Source organism: Anopheles ziemanni, chromosome 2 (assembly GCF_943734765.1).
Source record: "Anopheles ziemanni chromosome 2, idAnoZiCoDA_A2_x.2, whole genome shotgun sequence".
NCBI lineage: Eukaryota > Metazoa > Arthropoda > Insecta > Diptera > Culicidae > Anopheles > Anopheles ziemanni.
This window is the reverse complement of record NC_080705.1, coordinates 28,259,037-28,276,658: the sequence shown is the minus strand read 5'-3', so window position 1 is coordinate 28,276,658 and position 17,622 is coordinate 28,259,037. Positions and strand designations below refer to the sequence as shown.

General features: G+C 46.1%; 1 protein-coding gene across 3 annotated transcripts in view; it reads left to right on the top strand.

Moving 5' to 3' along the window:
• LOC131289274 (neural-cadherin) overlaps nt 1-17,622 on the top strand; it is a 180,417-nt gene that overhangs the window by 143,180 nt on the left and 19,615 nt on the right. For all 3 annotated transcript variants that reach the window (XM_058318495.1, XM_058318503.1, XM_058318512.1), the window contains one exon: nt 10,988-11,125. In XM_058318495.1, the coding sequence (XP_058174478.1) occupies nt 10,988-11,125 (138 nt within the window). The remainder of the gene's footprint in view (nt 1-10,987; nt 11,126-17,622) is intronic.

Sequence of the window (17,622 nt, the reverse complement as noted above, 5' to 3'; positions counted from 1 at the left end):
GTTGGGAACTAAGAAATAACACATACTGTCTACTTTTCAGGAGTAAAATTTTATCAAAAATTTTGTGGCTGCTAGAAGCATTCTCTTTCCACAGTTTTTCTAAGCGTTTCATATGCAGTACATGAACCTTAATTTTTAGGTATCTTTAATAAAACCATTGTTTGTTGATTGTAAAATAATGTAAACAAGTTAAAAAAAAAATCTGTTGTCTTGAAACGTAAATAAATATTACGAATCCTTAATGAATCTCCTTTCATTGGCGTGGATCATGCGACCTAAAAGGGGGTCTCTCTATCCATTTTTTGGAGATCAGTTTTCTGTACTATTAAAATTGATAACTCTTTGGGAATGATGAATCTTTGATGAATCTGAATCAGAATTACACAATTCTAGGATTTTTCAATTCCTATTCTGTGGATCTGAGTACATGAAACATCTAACAACATGTGTAGTACCGAGTAAATAACCCAATTTGAAATGTTCAACCTTTTTTGCCTACCATTCGATTGATTTGTTGAAGTGGTTTTTGTGTTTCAGAAACCTCTTTCTCTTGGCCTTGTTTTTCGTGTATGTCACAATATTTCTGCTTCTAACCCTAAGTTAAAAGGGACTAAAATGCGATGTTCCCATTTATGTTTCGTTTATAAATAAATAAATACCCATCTAACCCAGTACTTTTCAATTCGACCGGTATGTTTTTGGTTTTTTCTTTCACTTGTTAAGAGCAATCAATGATTGATTACTCAACTCGAAGCAAAAGCATGTTTTATGTAGTTGTGTCCTGTTTCAACTTTTTGCAAATTTGCTTAGTGCAGATGGTGCTCGAACGCCTGTCCCCCCCGGTGCATTGATGACGGCCTGTCGTTTAGCTCGGGTGAATATTATTTTTCGATCCACCGTGCGCTGTCTTTTTCTCGTTTCATTTTTAACTTCATGTGTCAACAAAACCACCGCCAATGCGCGTCTGCATCGGGGTGAAATATATGACTGCAAAAATGCAAACACAGCTTCGTTTGGGGTTTTCCAATCAATCGTGTAAGGCTGCTCTTGGTTCAATATTTCGTCGATCACTCGCACCACCTTCCCAATCGATCGATCAAAAGGTGCCGCAGAGAGGAAGATGGCTGACGAGGAAATTGCATCTTTCAACGCCAAACCCGAGTGCCATAAAAAGGGGTTGACATTTAAATGGCATGGCAAGATTCGCACCGAATGCCGAGGCCGGCTAGAAATGCTTCCCATCATCTTTACGCTTTTCTACACCGGTGTGGAAAATCTATCGGAATATCAACCGTACATCAACCGGAGCTGACTGAGCGAATTCAATTATCCTCCATTCAAAATCGAATCCCAAGCCCGTCGTCAGCGTCGCAATGGACGTGTTTGACGTAGTTACAGCGTCATACCCGGCCGGTCGGTTTGAGTTGGTAAGTTTTTCCTAGCGGGAAATATAAAATGCCAACCGACCACCGACGCGTACGATCCGGATTGCTCTGCCTTGTTTGAGGTTCCGATTTTGCGGTCACCTCCCGCGGCGTTCGTTCGTGCTTTTCCTCACTCTTTTTTTTGTCGTTGTGGTACAAATCAATCCACTCGAAATACATCCGACGGCACCTTGACAACGTAAACCCGCAGGAAGGCGCATTTTGAAGCTGGGAAGCGAGAAGAAAGGAAACATGCTTCATCCGGACGGACATTAATTCGATATTTATGCCAAGGGCAAACAACTTGCGGTGACATTGGTGTAGGCTCTCGAATCCAGTGTTCTTTTCTATCGCTTTCCACCGCCTGGTGGGGAAATTCTCGCTGGTAGCGAGGACAAACGTCGCAGACGAAATAAAAAAAAACCTTTCGATCTCGATCCCGAATCCGATTGAGTCCGTGCTTTATTCCTTTGCCACCCTCTCCGCCACGAATGGAAACTTAATGGAATCCATGGACATGGATAAAATGGCGTAGCGTCCTGTCAATGGGGGGAAGCAAGCAAGGAGGAAAAAAGACAGAACCGTTCACTTATCGAATAAACCGAATTCCAATTCGTTCCCATGGCGCGTCGTTGGTCAAGATTTTCTTTGCACCATCCACCACCCCCTTTCTACCATTCCTTCCCCCCTCGTGGTCATCTGTTTGGAGCGCTTTGGAGGCCTTTTGCTTGGTTTGCTCAATTACAAACCGCCGTTCGCTTTCTTTTCTCTGCCTTCGCCATTCTTTCACCCACGCAAGCATCTTGCGTGTTTTCCCTTCTCCCAACCGTTTCATTATCAAATTGCGTCCATCGGCAATCACGCAAATGAAGCGCAATCAGCCGAATGAAGCACACAAATACCCGGCGGAGCGCAGGGGAATGTCTGATGCGAACAATCTTCCTCCGTTGGGGCTGTGACGTGCTTTGCGGATAACAAATACAAAAGCAGCATCGAACGAAAGTGGGGGAAAAATTGAGAAAAACCCCATGTTTGGGAAAAAACGAAGGAAATAAAAATAAAATGCTCAGCAAATCAAATCGATTCGTTCAATTATCCCGGCGCGTACCATCGCGTGTGCCTGCTTTTCGACATTTCCGGATGGAAATTGGAACAAGAGTTGCTTGACTCGCTGCCTTTTATGGCGAGTTCGTGTTCGACCAATTATGAGACCATTAATTGTAATGCCGAATACGAAAGTTGAGGGGGGAGCTTACATCGTAGGACCTTAAATCGAGCTTAACCAAACGATCGCAGCTGAACTGATCCTTCCCATGTGTGCTTCGATCGTTAGCATAAGTTGTGGATGGCGAGACATATACGAACAAGCGATCTATTTCCAAGTACATTGCGCCGCTTCGTTTAAGTTTTTACTCATTGCCATTCGTTGGCGATGCAGTGAAACTATTAAAGCATAACAACCTACATTCAAAGCGTGCCAGCTAAACGATTGCTCTTTTATGCGGCAGTTACTGGAGAGGCATTTAAAAATCTCCCCTCCTCACGCACGACAGGACGGATGGTGAAACTGGAACAGATTTGCACGATGCGGTCCCCATCGGCTACGACTGCTGCGCCTCTAATGGATATTAAAGTGTGTTATGCGTAATGGCCATTTTGGGCGTTGTTGACGATAATCGTTTCGGTGCCGCTCGGCACCGTTTCAAATTTCTCACGCACGAAATGGCATGGAATAATCCGAGCTCCCGTATGCTTTGCCCGATAAAATCGGCCCCGTAGTTGGCGACGTTTAGTAGCTAATAATTTTAAAACTCTACCCGGTACGAAATGAACAAGTAATTTCTTTCGCAAGTTCCGTTCTTTTTTTCCTTGACGTTAGGGGGAAAACGCTTTGCGTGCTTCCGTGCAGTACCGGTGAAAATGGCGCATCTCTGTCGGGTGTTAAAATTAATCAACCACCCACCCGAGCATGTTAATGAAAGAAAATTAAGTAATTTACCTGTCCGTTCGCTGCCGTTTGCGTTTGGTGCAACCGAAAACCCGTTCCTATTTTCTCCGCTAGAAATGACGAATGCGATACAACGAATTCCGATGGCCGCTTGTCCACTTCCCTCACCGTTTCGTTCAACCGCTCCGCTGAAAACTGGCCTTTCCTGTCGTTGGCAGATCTTTTTGATATCTTTTGAGGCATTTTTCCAGGACGTTTCGGGGGCGAAGTGGGAAGCAAGTATTGAGGGTGACAATGCCCCCCCGGGAAGGAGGAAAGAGAGGTTGCAAAATGCGATGCTCCCGAGTCCGTCTCTCGCGGCGAAGATGAAACGGAAATGCTACTTTTCCAGCAAGCATCACTTCGCTCACTCCCCCTGACCACGCCAAAATGTAGAACGGAACATTCCAAGTTTCCAAATTCAATTAAAATCTCGTTAGAACAATTTGTTCTAGGGAACGGAGTTTCGAGAAAGGTTTTTTTTTTCATCGCAACTATGATTCTTTTTTTCTCTATTCAATATTTTTTTGTTTTTGCCTTTGGTCTTTCTAAGTTTTTTTTTCAAAAATTATTTTTTTATATTTTATTTCATCCCGTTCGCGGCTCGCTTTTTCCAGCTTAAATGGAAACATTTAAGGATCGCGAAAATGTTCGCCATTTGCCAACAATCCACGAACACCATTTCGCTTTTCTCTTCCGTACCACTTGCTCCCATTCCAGGAATGGGCCCTTGACTTGAATGCAGCTACTGTCAGTTTGGTTCATCGCGAATAAAATTTATGAACATTGCGCTCAAGTCGTTCCCATCGCTTCCCGACAGGACTTCGCTCCTGACGCCAAACCGCATCGGAAGAAAGCCACGATCCTTAGGAAAAGTTATGCTTAGTGCGAAACTACATCGAACAGTTCATCGAGACGAGAAGCGATGAGATTTCTTGTTTTCACAGCTGTTGGAAACTGAAGCGCTGAAAAATGAAGCCTTTCGTCGGAATCGGCGACCTTAAAGTAACATCACCTTCGTGGCATTCGAGGGGCAAACAAAAAGGCTGCACTGCCACGTTGAGCGGTGAAAAAATATAACGGTCAGATTTACATAATTTCCTGGTAAACGACAAGTACTCCGGAATGTGTCATGAATATGCAGCGCCCGCTTTCTGGCTATGGGTCCAGTTCGAATGAAAACTCATTGAACATAATTGTGCTCCGCTCTGGCGAGAGAATAATTTCCCAGCGACGGTGTGTGGGAAAGCCGTCCTACCACGTCCCGCGATGTGCATACCTTTTCCAGCTGTAAACCATCGCCAACCCCCAGGACTTTGACAACAGATCATTTGTTTGTTGAATTATTTATGTACCCGTTTGAAATACAACACGGTTGAACGGTGCGGAGATGCATGTGAAAAGGTGGAGCGCGAAAGAAATCATGTTAGAATATTTTACTTGACCCACCGGGATGTTGCCCCGTACCCAATTTTTGCTCACTCCATCCTTCCAAAAAGGTCTTCCTTCAAGCTGACAAGATGGATGGTTAACCTTTCGTTGGCACAATCTTGGGATGATGATAAATTGCAATTACTGTGCGACCAAATGACGGTCCAAAACCGGGTTTTCCCGACGGTGTATCACGCAAGAAGCTGCAACATCTCTCAAATGCAACGTAAAAAACTGTACAATCATAAGCTCAATTATGACATCTTTCGGAAGTGCTTCGTTCGATGGCTAGCAATGGTTCGCTTACACTTTCAAAGAAAGGAAAGTTTCCCAAAGATGCATCTTTGAAATGCAATAAAAAATGGGTCAAGAAACGAAAAACGCTTTCCCACTTAGCTTTCGAGCGAACGTGAGTAAAGTGGCGTTGTTTCTGCCTTGCACCATCCCCGAATTACTAGCAATAAATCATTTCGCATAAATATCGTGCGCATAAATCGGGGTACGTGTCGGAGCATATTTTAACCGGTTTCGGCGAAGAAAAGTTGTTTCCGGCGAGGCAATAAACCGCAACCATTTTGTTGGGCTAGCTGCAAATTTCACGTTCAATTTCCCGATGCACTTTTGGCACTCCGCCTTAGCGTGCAGAGGCAAACAGTTTGTGTTTTTCCTACCTCTACACGCGGAGGTTATTGGCTTTTTGCGTTCGGTGCTTCCATGTTCATTGCACATCATTACACATTGGGTGCAACAGTGTGGTGCAGGTGGGTAGCGGCATGGACGTACAGCGCCACTGAACCAGAACAACGTCTAGTGCTTTTTCTTGTCAACGTTTTTCATACAAACTGGGCGAGAAAAAAAGAAATATTGTTTTCCCATCACAGATGCCGGTCTGCGCTGACTCACGCGCTCGTGCCTCGCATTGAGTGTGCCGTTTTCCCGGGGCCGGTTCTTGTAACAAATTACCCATTGTGAAGAAACCCAATTACGGGAAGCTTTCTAAGAGGTGGGTGCTTTCATGGCAGAGTTTCGGCGGTGCATCCGGTGATAAGAAAACTAAACATCAGGTTTCTCTGGCTGTGGCGATGTACCGATGATGATGATGATGATGATACTGTTGATGAAGCCGATGCTGAAGACGATAGTGGCAAGTGTCGGATGGATGGCAAATTACAAAGTTTCGATGCCGTCGTACGGCCACTTCCATTCGACAGATTTCGTGTGACGTGGTTTGTAGCCGCACGGCCGATGGTGCATCGTTTTGCCTTTGCGAAGCTGGAGAAAGTGGGACGAGGCAGTCCCTATCGTCCAAGAGAGCCCGAGACAAGTGAAGAATTTCCCAAATTATACATTTCCACCATCCAGTCCACCCTCCATTCACCATCGGTTCGGTGGTTTTTGTTCGTGGCGAAATTGAAAAAGTAGAACGGTGCGGAGCAGCGCTGTAAGACGTTGATTATCGTTCACAATTTCCCGAACTCGACACCGGCGCTTCTTGAGTAACACCGCTACTCTGGGTGGTTCGGTGGGCCAGGTCGAAGTTATCTGTCTGGCTAAGTTATCGCAGATATGAAATATGAAAATTACTTTTTCCACTCCACTCAATCGGGCGGGCAAAACGCTCTCATCCTGAGCTCACCTTTATCAGGGCTTTTCTTTGCGCGTTTATTTTACTGGTAAGCTTAACGCAAAGTTGAACTAAAGGCATACCAAAGTCTCGTTCTTTCATGCATCCGAACGATGGTAGTGATGGTTAAGTTTTGGACGGTACAGCCGAAACCTTTCAACAAGCAGAAAAACATATATTTAAAAACAAACCGGTGGAGAAAAGTTTGTTCGTTTACAATGAGTGAACACCAAGGTTTTTGTTTTCACTGTTGTTATGCAATATACCACTGAATTTGTTTTAAAATTTATCGTACAGGTTGTCCATTGAAAACAAATCAGTTTGTTAGTACTGTTAAATCGTAGTTTTAATAATTAAACACATGAATGTTTACCGTTTTATATGCAGCGATGAACCTTATTTGAACAGTTTTGATCAAATGAAATTAATGAAAATCAAGTCCAACACGTTAATGTTAAAAGGGCAATAAAAGGCATATTTATATTTATTTGCCTTAGGCTTCCCAGCAGTTGCCGTTTGATGTGCATCGAATTCTAGGCAGGCAATGAGTCGAAAACAAAAGTACATCACCATCGTTACCGGAACCGGCTATCTGTGATGAATTGTAAATTTTAATCAACTCGCTACGCGCCCTTCCCATGAGTGCGCTCCATGTGTCATATTTATGTGCCCGGCGGTGACAGTTTTCGCGACGAAGGTGTGCGAAATTAAAATAAATTCAACACTCACTCATTTTTCCGCGCGCCCTGCCTTCGGGTCGTGGGGGAGGGCTGACTTTTGTTACGCACCAAAGTCCGCGTGAGTGAAATGATGGAGCGTATTTCGATGCCTTTCTCAGCGCGCTCCCCAATACTCGACGCGATTTACGCTTCCGGTGGGGTTCCGCCGTCCAACGGTAAACGATATGCCCCGGACGGAAGTACTAAATTACATCTGTTCGTTATTATCCAAACAATAATCATTCCCGGCGGACATTTCTGACACATAAATTCCCACGCAGGAGGGAAAAATGGAAAACGGCATAATAAATTATCTATCACGGATACATTCATTTGGGGGCTTTTACCAATCGTGCTATAATAACGCTTCCTCAAGCACTCGCATTTGGCCCTGCCGTTCGCACCGTTGTCTATGTTATTGCAATCCAAAGTACAGAATTGTATATGAAATACAATTTGTATTGACCGTGTTCCACTATAGGTGCTTTTTATTTTAATAAATCGAATTTGTAGTCAATTCTAGCGCCAAACACGTTGATTGGAGTGTGATGAAATAAAGCCTACAACGATGTGGAAGCCGTTCGAGCGCTCGATTGCCATGCACAAATTGAAACAAATCAGTAATTAGTCAATGACACACCACCTGCAGCCCCGATATGGCAGATTGCTCTGTTTAATCACACCCAACAGGGTTCGGCCATTTCAATACGTTTGCAAAACAGTTTTCTAATGCGTGTGTGTGTGTATTTGAATAAACATTTGTAAATCGAAAGCAGCATAACAAAAAAGTACAATTTCCCCTGATTTGTTGATTGGAAACATATTTTCTAAAGAGTAGGACACCTGTTGGATCCACTGTATGTGAGTGTGAAATCGGTTTAGTTAAATGTTAAGCATTGTTTTATCAGTTGATTTTGTTTGGACAGATCAGTTTGTTTTGGTTTGGCATCAAAATTCATCATCTTAACCGGAGGATAAATTATTGCGGCGGTAAAAACCAATTTAATAAAATTGACGCAAACGCTTATAATCCCCAGCTTTTGGAGAAAAAAAAAAACCATTTCCATCGATTGTACACATCGTTCGTTGAATATTCATGAGCCTGATTAATTTTTGCCTCGCGCACCGAGGGCCACAATCTTTCTAGTTGTTAATTAATTTCTTCCTGCTTTCCGATCGATGGGAAACTTCCATTCGTTCGTCATGCTCAACCGGTCACGCCTTGTGTAACATTGCTTATCGGTTCGATCACGCTTTTCGGTAGCGAAATTGTCGCACCAAAGTTTACACTTAATCAAAACACGTCTCCAGGGCTCGGCCTTGGTTTTGGTCGAATGCAAAACGGGCTCCAGCCACAAACCATCCAGGCGGGATCTAATGCCAATCAATAGCCCAAACAGCCGCTAGGTGAGATGCTGCTGTCGTACCGTTCGCTTCGCCGAAACCAGTTTGTCCTAGTTGACCTGTGTGGTGTCGTATGCAAGGGGCTCGGCTTCTGTCTGGCAGATTTGTTGACAGAGACTGACATCGTCACCTTGGCTACGGTGGTAAGAATCCCTTTCCGGGAGCTTTGGTCAAGAACGTAACCCGATATGCCCACTCCGATTGGCTGATAATCTACCAAACACACTCGGTCTTACGCAACCGACACGAATGCAAAATGGTGTCCACAAGCCGGCCTTACACGGTATGCAACGTACGATTTATAACCCGCGGTTGCATTTCCGGACAACATCGCGAACCAAACAAGTAGGAAATGTACGCAAAATGTGTCCGTTTTCCCGTCATGCTAGACATCGTTCAACTCCCCTAGGGACACGTCCGCCAACATAGACCCCAATCCTTCAAGATCCGCTTTGGCAGATGAAATCACAGCCTGCCTCGCCACTATGGAAACCGTTAGGCAGATGTTATCTCAAGTGAACTATTGACCCGTCGAATGAGGCCGCAGCTTTGATCGAGGAACAGGCTTAGACGTCTTAGTGTTGAGTGAAAAATAAAACTTGCCCTGAATGGCACAGCGCAGCGTCGTTCAAGACGTTCCCGATTGGAAAATGTTTCACTGGCGCACCGTGGTCGAGATTGGGTCGTCTATCAAGTGCTACGAATCGATCAAGTCGCCGTACTCCTTTGAGATGAAATATTTCTTTCACTTGACGCCCTTTTGTGCGCTTCCGTCTCGTCAAATACGGCAGAGTAGCTTCAAAGTGTTAGTTTCTCCAAGCAAAGGCAGAGTTTGTGAACGCGTCTCGTCGCCGGCAATTCGATATCGATTGGGATTCTGTAGTGTGCCGGCGCACGAGTGAATAAATGCTTCAATCAAATTCCTACTGAACGTCCTGACTTCAAGCGACGCCAGTACAGCGCGGCAACAACACGCAAGCAAAGTACATCAAACATCCCGCGGCACTCACTGTACTGAACTCCTTACTTTTAATTACGACGTGCTTTCAGCCGTAAAATTGACTCCGACGAGCGACGGGAAAGTTACCAATTATGGAGCCATGCCGGATTCATTCCAGATCGCTCTGTGATATGGAGACACACACACGCAGTCGATGACTTCCCTGCGCTGATGTGCGTTTGCACAAGTGCACCCATGCACATCCGTACGTGGGAGTTCGCTTCATCACGGTTAAACTGTCACTCATTAGCGTTCTCGGTGGATCCATTAATCTTCTTTTCCCAATGCTTTCGCCCCCGCGCCTAGGATGCTCTCAAGCCTCCTCGCAGCCTCGCAAGCTGTATCATATCTCGCGCACTGGGCGACAAAATCGGTGCTATCGCTTGGGGATCCCTTTGATCCCGGTGCTAATTAAATTCTAATCCATCCTCACATTAGGCTTTTCGGGATGCGGAGATGTCAAAAAGGGGGTTCGTCTACGGGGGGGGGAGCCTTGCGCGGGAAACTCGGAAAAGTTCTCCTCAACGACACGAAGGCAGCGTGTTCCGGGCAAAATGGTTCCCAAAACGAAGTGGGATAACACCGTAGCACACCACTACACATCGGCAAAAGAAGGCCCTATGCGTACATCATCATCTCCATTGAGGTTCAACGGGACGGAAAATGCAGTACAAATGTGCAATGCACCCCACCGGGGGTCGATACGGGGTCCCGTTTCCTTCTGGGGTCTGGCTTTTCCGTGTGGTGCACATTCTTCTCCACCGCTCTTGTTGCCGCGCGTTCGATCGTTCGCTGTTTGTTGTGCACCTTCCGAAACCCATCTTCCAACGAACGCTCGCCTTCCGCAAACCACATCAGCCAGCCTTTGATGAGTGAAATCTAATCAGCTTAGATCTCGATTTATGTGCGGTTGCATCGCCAGAGCGGGCGATGACGATCTCCCCTCTCCCGCACGCTGCAAAACTCGCCGGCTCGAGGTGGAGCATTGCGACATGTTTATCTGTGTATAGCTTTAAATATGAATAATCGAAGACTGTTGGAGGACAAATCTAAAATTATCTTAATCCCGGTGCTGGTATTGGATTCCTCGGCATCCATCTACGGATGGCAAAAGGGTGGAAATGGAAAATCTGCTTGCATACTAACCATCCTCCTCCTCCTTTCGGTATCCTGTCCCCCGTAAACTAATCCTTACCGCCCTCGTTGTTATGATTAACTTTTATGTGATTTCCCCTTATTTAATTTGCATGAACATTCCTTACTGTGCTGTATTGTTTTCTGTTAGCTCCAACCTTCTTAGCTCGATACGAATCAGACAACCCCCGGACTGCTGACTTATTCTTTTTCCGTTTCTCTTCCCGCAACACGCACGGCAACATACCCGAACAACATACCCAGGTCACGGCGACGGACGGTGACAAGGATCGGCCGCAGAACATCGTCTACTTCCTCACCGGCCAGGGCATCGATCCGGACAATCCGGCCAACAGCAAGTTCGACATTAACCGGACCACCGGCGAGATCTTCGTACTCAAGGTAAGTTGGCGGGGGCACTGATGGTCTTAATTAACTATAATTTTGTCTCAGTCCATGTCCTGACTGCGTGTCACTCGTGAACCCTTGGACGCTGGGAAGGACCATAAATAGGCAGCACATTGTGGGCAGAACGTATTCCTCCAGTCGGTTCCTGTATTCTGGATAACCACCCAATACTGGACGTAACTTTTGCAGCGCTTTCAGTTGAGGATCTTTAGTGGAATCAGCAAGATTCAATCCAATCGATAAGTCTCGGTCTAGGGTCAATTCGGTAAATTGAATAGATTTAGTCCATCGCAACCGTTTGACTTCAGTTCAAACTGGTGTCGTTTGGTTGAGAAAAAGGGACGAATGTTGGCGTCTGCTCGGTTTTCGTCCGGAGCTCTCAACCGGCACGGAATCTCCGGGAGGGAACCACAAGACCCGAAGTTTTGTCCAACCCCGAACCAATCCTTCCCGGTTTCGATGCCCAGCGCGCTACGGATGGGCGCTTAATCAAGCGACGACAAGCATATTATGGGACATTCCGCGTCCCTCAGCTCTCTCTCTCTCTCCGGACGTGTCCGGTGCAGTCCATCGGAACGCCACCCTCATCCATCGTCCTCATTTCCACTTCCTGCTGAAGCATAAGTATTCCTGGCGTCGGTTTCGTAAGCTGTCATAAATCAAAAAACTTAGCACCATTTATCTTTCCGTGTCGTCACATCGACATCGATATCAGACCCGCACCCCACCGGCCCTTCCCACTGCCCACAAAGAACTCGGAAAGCTCTGGCGTGAAGATGGTACGGCATCGTCCGCGTGGGGGGGAAGGGTGTGGCGGCCTGTCGACATTCGTTTATAATACACTGCAAACGCCGGGACTAATCTTCTTGCTGTTCTTCCGGCAAATTAATGACTTCATCACGTTCGGTTTAGGAAACCGGATCACGCAGGCTTCCTGCTTTTGAAGCCCACGCAGCAGGAAGTTGGGGATGCTTTCTTCTTTTTAATTTTCAGCGCTCTTTGGTAACCGACAGGAAAAGCGAGCGAGAGAGCGAGTCATAAATTCCAATGAAACTCACAACTTACCGATGCGAAACTTCGATTGCGATATAATTGGATGCAATTTGAAAGCGCCGCGTGAGACGGCGGAAGTGGTCGGAACAAATTAAACCATCCCCACTCCCTACTCCCATCGGGCTGACACAGGGCTTCGGAATTTTATTTGACTTGGAGATTGTTCTTTTCCGGTTGGCTTTAGTTTTCAACGAAAAAAACAAAATCTAACGATAATTGCTCCCGCTATGATTTTTCATTTCTTACGAAGGGAAGTGGAAATAATGTTCCTTCGCTGGGAAAACCATCGCACCAATGATTGATGCCGCCGGGAAAACGTCGTCCCATTTCCCGGCTCTAAAATAATGCGCACGGTTAGGAGGAAATTGACAGCTTGTGTCAGAAGTCTTGGCGTGGTGACGAAACCGTGGTGGGAAAACCGTAACTCCATTGGACTTGCAGCCGATATCACCTGCAAAACTTTTCGCCCAAGCGGTCGCCATCTGGACAGAGTCCCTCAGTCAATAAATAAAAGCCAACCATTAAAAATACATTTGCAAAAGCCTTGGAACTTTTACGGACGACCGCTGACGAGGGGCACAAACGACGATTCCGCACTTACATGTGCCATCGTCACGGTGCTTTCCGGCTGGCACTTGAATGCGTACACCTATCGCCCAAACCCCACGTTCGAGTGTTTCCGACGGCTGCTGCAGCAGCCACTTAAAAGTTACCAAATTTAACGCTTTGACAGAGCGAATCGAACCCGGGGCCAAAAAAAAAGACAAGGAAAGATTCGATCTTGGGTTCGAAAGCGACTCCGCACTCCACAACCGATCCATCGTGGCCAATAGTGGCAAGTAAAAGTTTCTAGCCGGCATTCAATCCCACCCGCCGGCTGTTTGGGAGATGACGTGCTTCGAGGGTAGCGAATAAAAGAGCTTTTCCTTGGAAACCCACTATAGAAAAGATTCGCTCCGTTACGATGCGTGAAATATCTTCACATACTTTCTTTGACTCGCAACTTCTTACTTCTGATTTCTTCGAAACCGATCAAATCCATCGCCCCAGCGATTGGGGCTAACTAAGCTCGGGTAAAGTCACCAAACATGCTACCCCACACCATCAAACCCCCTTATCCATTGTAGACGGCATGTGCAGTGGGAAAATGATATTTATTCATCCGCCATCGCAACTGTCCGGGAGTGGAAATAACTTCACGTTAACTTCGCTCGCATCTTCACGAGACCCCGCGTCGCGCGGGAGAAGAATGGGGCCCGTATCTTTAGCGACTCCTAGCTGTGCCCAGTGGGAAGTAACAAATGAGAAAAGATGTTCGAGTTGTGGTGCCTTCTGGGTATTTTTTTGTTTTTTTTTTGGTTTCCAGGAAAACTTTCCTTCCATTCTGTGTCCAATCCACTGACTTCCCTCCGGTCAAGTTGGCAAGAAATTGTACACCGATTCGGGAGAATCGAAAGAGTGAGTTAAAGATAGCAAAGCCAGTCGTAGATTGAAGGGAAAACTTCACATGCCATCAGAGAGAGGGTGAACGGGCTGAAGATAGGCTGCGAAGGGGAAGCGCCAGGCAAAAGGTTCAATAAATAATATTTAAGGCCTGCTTTCCCTCCCATTGTTCGTTCTGTGTGCCCGCTGGAAAAGCAAAAAGGCTCGAAGAGAATGGAAAAAGTTGTGCCAACCGAGGGGACAAAAAAGCTGAGGGAAATTTGTTTTTTTTTTGGCAATCATTCGTGAGCAGAAGCAGCAGCAGCCACTTGACCACTTTTTGCGCGCTCCACTCAATAACACTCTGCAGGGGTTTTTGTGTCGCTTGACGATTAGGGTTTTTCCGATCTTCCAGGGTAGGCCCCAGAACATTTGGCTGAGATTTCGGTCCCTCCCCGACCAAAACGTGAAGGAATCACCTCACCGTGAAAAGAGAGTGATCCTTGTATAGCCGTCGCTCCAGCCGGCCCGGAAGTGACACTCAAGAGGCAATAAAAACTCCCGCCTCACAAAGTAGCTCCTGGCGCCCATGGTGAGAGGTTCCGTGCCAGTATCATCCCGGTTTTTTGTTCTTTCGCCTACCTGTTTCTCTAGGAGGGCACCCCACCCGGGGAGTGAAACTTATCAGAAACTTATCAAAACGCCACGACGGGAAAGTTTAGACTCAACCTCTTGGACTCTTTTTCCACTCTGCAAGTTCCCTCTATCCCCAACTTATTCCTACTTAAAAAGGGAACGTTCGCTCGCAGAAAACGAAAAGCGGGCGCCTGGAGGGCCATAATCGGCCAAAGACTCCCGCTGTGTTTCCCTTAAAGCGCTCCGTAATTATGATAACCAGCCAAATTCGGTCGCCTCTTATCTTTGCCTCCACCTTCCAGTTCCCGGCTGCGGAACTCGAACCGCGTCGCGCTGGCAGGCGGGCAGCACATTTCCATTGATGCATTTTTCATGACCCGCAGCAGCACCAGACATCTTGCGCAACCCCCATTCCATTCGCCGCGCCGTGGCAAGGCTTGAGAACACACTGACGCGGAAAAGCGCCATCATGTTTTTGCCCCCTCTTCTCCCCTTTTTGCTTTGTTGGCAGAAGTTGCCTTCTAGCCGCTGAGCTTGAGCTATCAAAAATTACAGGAACATTATGAAATTGTTTGCCAGCTTTTTCCTAGCCCACCCCTTCCCCCCGGTCGGTGCGATGCTTTACGGCATTAAACATCCAACTAATGATAGTTTGCTTCCTGCGTCGTTTGAAGATTCCGCTGCAATGATGGTAGCTTTCAACGTAGGACAAAATATGGTGTATACCTCGAGCGGACCGTAATTTTCTTGGTAAAAATTATTCAACAAGCTGAACTGAAGGAGAAAGCCACGGGAAATGTTTTTAAAATGGCTTCAGGTTTGATTTCCCTTACAAGAATCTTCATCAAGTTCCCCGTTGGTTAATTATGGTCGAATAGTATTGAAGTAAAGTGGATGGAATTAATTATAATGAAACGTTAAATTAAAACCAGTTCCAATGAAACCGACTTTCCTACCTCCCCGAAACTTTCGACGTACTTTCACTTTGCAGCCAATTATGCGTTCATTCAATCGAGGCCAATCAAAAGCAGAGCCCGGGTGCATTATTGCAAAATTTATCGACTCACAAATTCTGCCGAAGCTCAATCGCTCGCTATAATTCAGGAATTTTGGGGTGCCTTATTTGTCTGGTGCGCTTGTGTTGCTATCGTATCCGGAAATTGTTTGATTTCCCCCGAACCGGGCCCGACGCCCTGATGCAGTAAATATATTTGAACAAGATTTTATAGGATTTCCTTGGCACTCGTCAACACGCAGCGAACCGATCAATCCGAATGAACGTTTATTTATGGTTTTGTTGTTGATATCGTAAAATTTATCATTTCCCATCCCACCATCACACCGACCACCGATCTGCTATGAGTCCGGAACGGGGGACGGAGAGAAAATGCGCCAACAATTTTCGATCCTTCAAGTGGGAAACAAAAGAACTTCGGGGTTTCTCGGGATATCTCAGGATTTTCCCCTCCTTCTCGCCTGCTCGCTCTCTACGTTTGGTAGGACATTTAATTTGATTCTCGTGTCTGCTTTCGTGCTTCAATTTTTTGGCCATTGAATGTGCCGTATTTATTTTCACTTTGTAGCAACGCTTAACATGCTCTGTGCCTGCGCCTTGCGCCCATGTTCCGAACGGTTTATGCTTGCCGAGCTGGTACCCTAAAACGATTTACGTCCAAGGCTGCCCTTTCCGTTGTCAGCCAAGTGGAGAGAGAGGCTGTCGGTGCCTGTATCTGTGTTTCTAACGACAGTTTGATGGCTCGTTGAATGTTGCGCTGGAGCGAAGAACAAAATCACGCAGGTTGTCGCAAAAAAGAATAACCCCGAAACAAAAAACCGGCGAAAGAAAAGCCCGTCTCGAAAGAGATCACGGCAAGCCGTACGAAAAACGAAATGTCATAAGCCAGAAAACACACGGCTGAAGGAGGGCGACAGCGGTTGGAAAGTCATAAAACCTTATGGCTTTAGGGTTGAACCCGGCTCCTCTCGCGCTGAAATATTCATGTAAATGTTCCTGATGGGCGTTATTTCACTCACTTTCCCCTTCTCAATGTCTTCGAGGTTCGGCCGCCTCCAGCATTTGCGGAAGGCTAGATCTTTCGCACGAAACAATTGAAATACACAAGGACATGCCGAATTGCAAACGAGTCCTCCTTCGGCAATATTATCACGCATGCGAGCCGATGTCGGGTGGCAGGAAACGATGGCAGATCATTTCAATATCAATTAGAATTAATCCACGAATGTCGTTGCTGCGCTCTTCCGACGATCTGCCATAGCAACCCCGATGCGTGCGTTGTTCAATCGAATATACTCTGATTGATAGCATGGCCCTGCATTCTGATGGTAAAAGGTTAAGGGTAGCTAAGGTGTCCTCCGTTGCGTTGGGGTTTCTTGAGAACTCTCTTAGATCTTCTCATTTGCATACCTCGGAATGTTCTCCTAAACCTCCTTCTTCCTGCCATGAGGAAACAAACTATACGGGAGTGAATGTACAATCCCGCAGGAAACCGCAAGCTGCCGCAAGAAGGCCCGCAGCCACAAATTAACCGCACGCTTTCAACAGTTTTCAATCTTCTCGGACGTCCCTAGGCCAGAAGTTTCATTTTAATCAGTCTCCAAAATGGCCACCATCTCGCAGACGGTGATTTCCTTTCTTTCCGAAACTGCACGCATCTCCGTACAATGGCGTTGCACGTGAAACGGTTTGTAACTGTGCATGGTATGGACCCGTTCCCTGCCGGGACTTCATCGGAACCATTTAAGCTAACTTCGTCCAGCTGTATTTAATTAATTATTTACCATTGGAAAAGCGCAATCGGTGGACACGAGTTCGTCTACGGAATGATGTCTAACCAACTGCTGCTACCGCCCAACGTTAAGGTGTCGAGGGCTGCCTCAGTTATAATGGACAGACGTACACACACCCGGCCGGGTTCACATCGGGATGGTATTCTCGTTAAGGCTATTGAATAATTTATTAAACATTGTAAGAAATGTTTCAACGCCCGGGCGTTCCCGGGACAGGTGAAATAATAAAGTTAGCTTCATGCATACTGCATCGTTGGTGCAAGCGATGCACCAGTTTGCGGAGCTCACTAACCGCAGCGCCAGTAGGACCTGGCATATTTCGACCAATCACCGGCAAGTATCCCATTTTATGGGATTGCCATGCAAATTTTTAGCCGTTAGTGTATTTCCCAAAAGCAGAACAAAATGAAATTGTGAAACAATGCATACAATAAGTTCATGAAAGTGTTAACGTGGTGAAACTAAATAGGGTTGCAAATTCTTCGATGGAACCATTACCAAACTCTCAATAATAAATTCAATTTTAGAACTGCTCAAAAACATTTTACTATGTTTAGTTCCCAAAATAATAC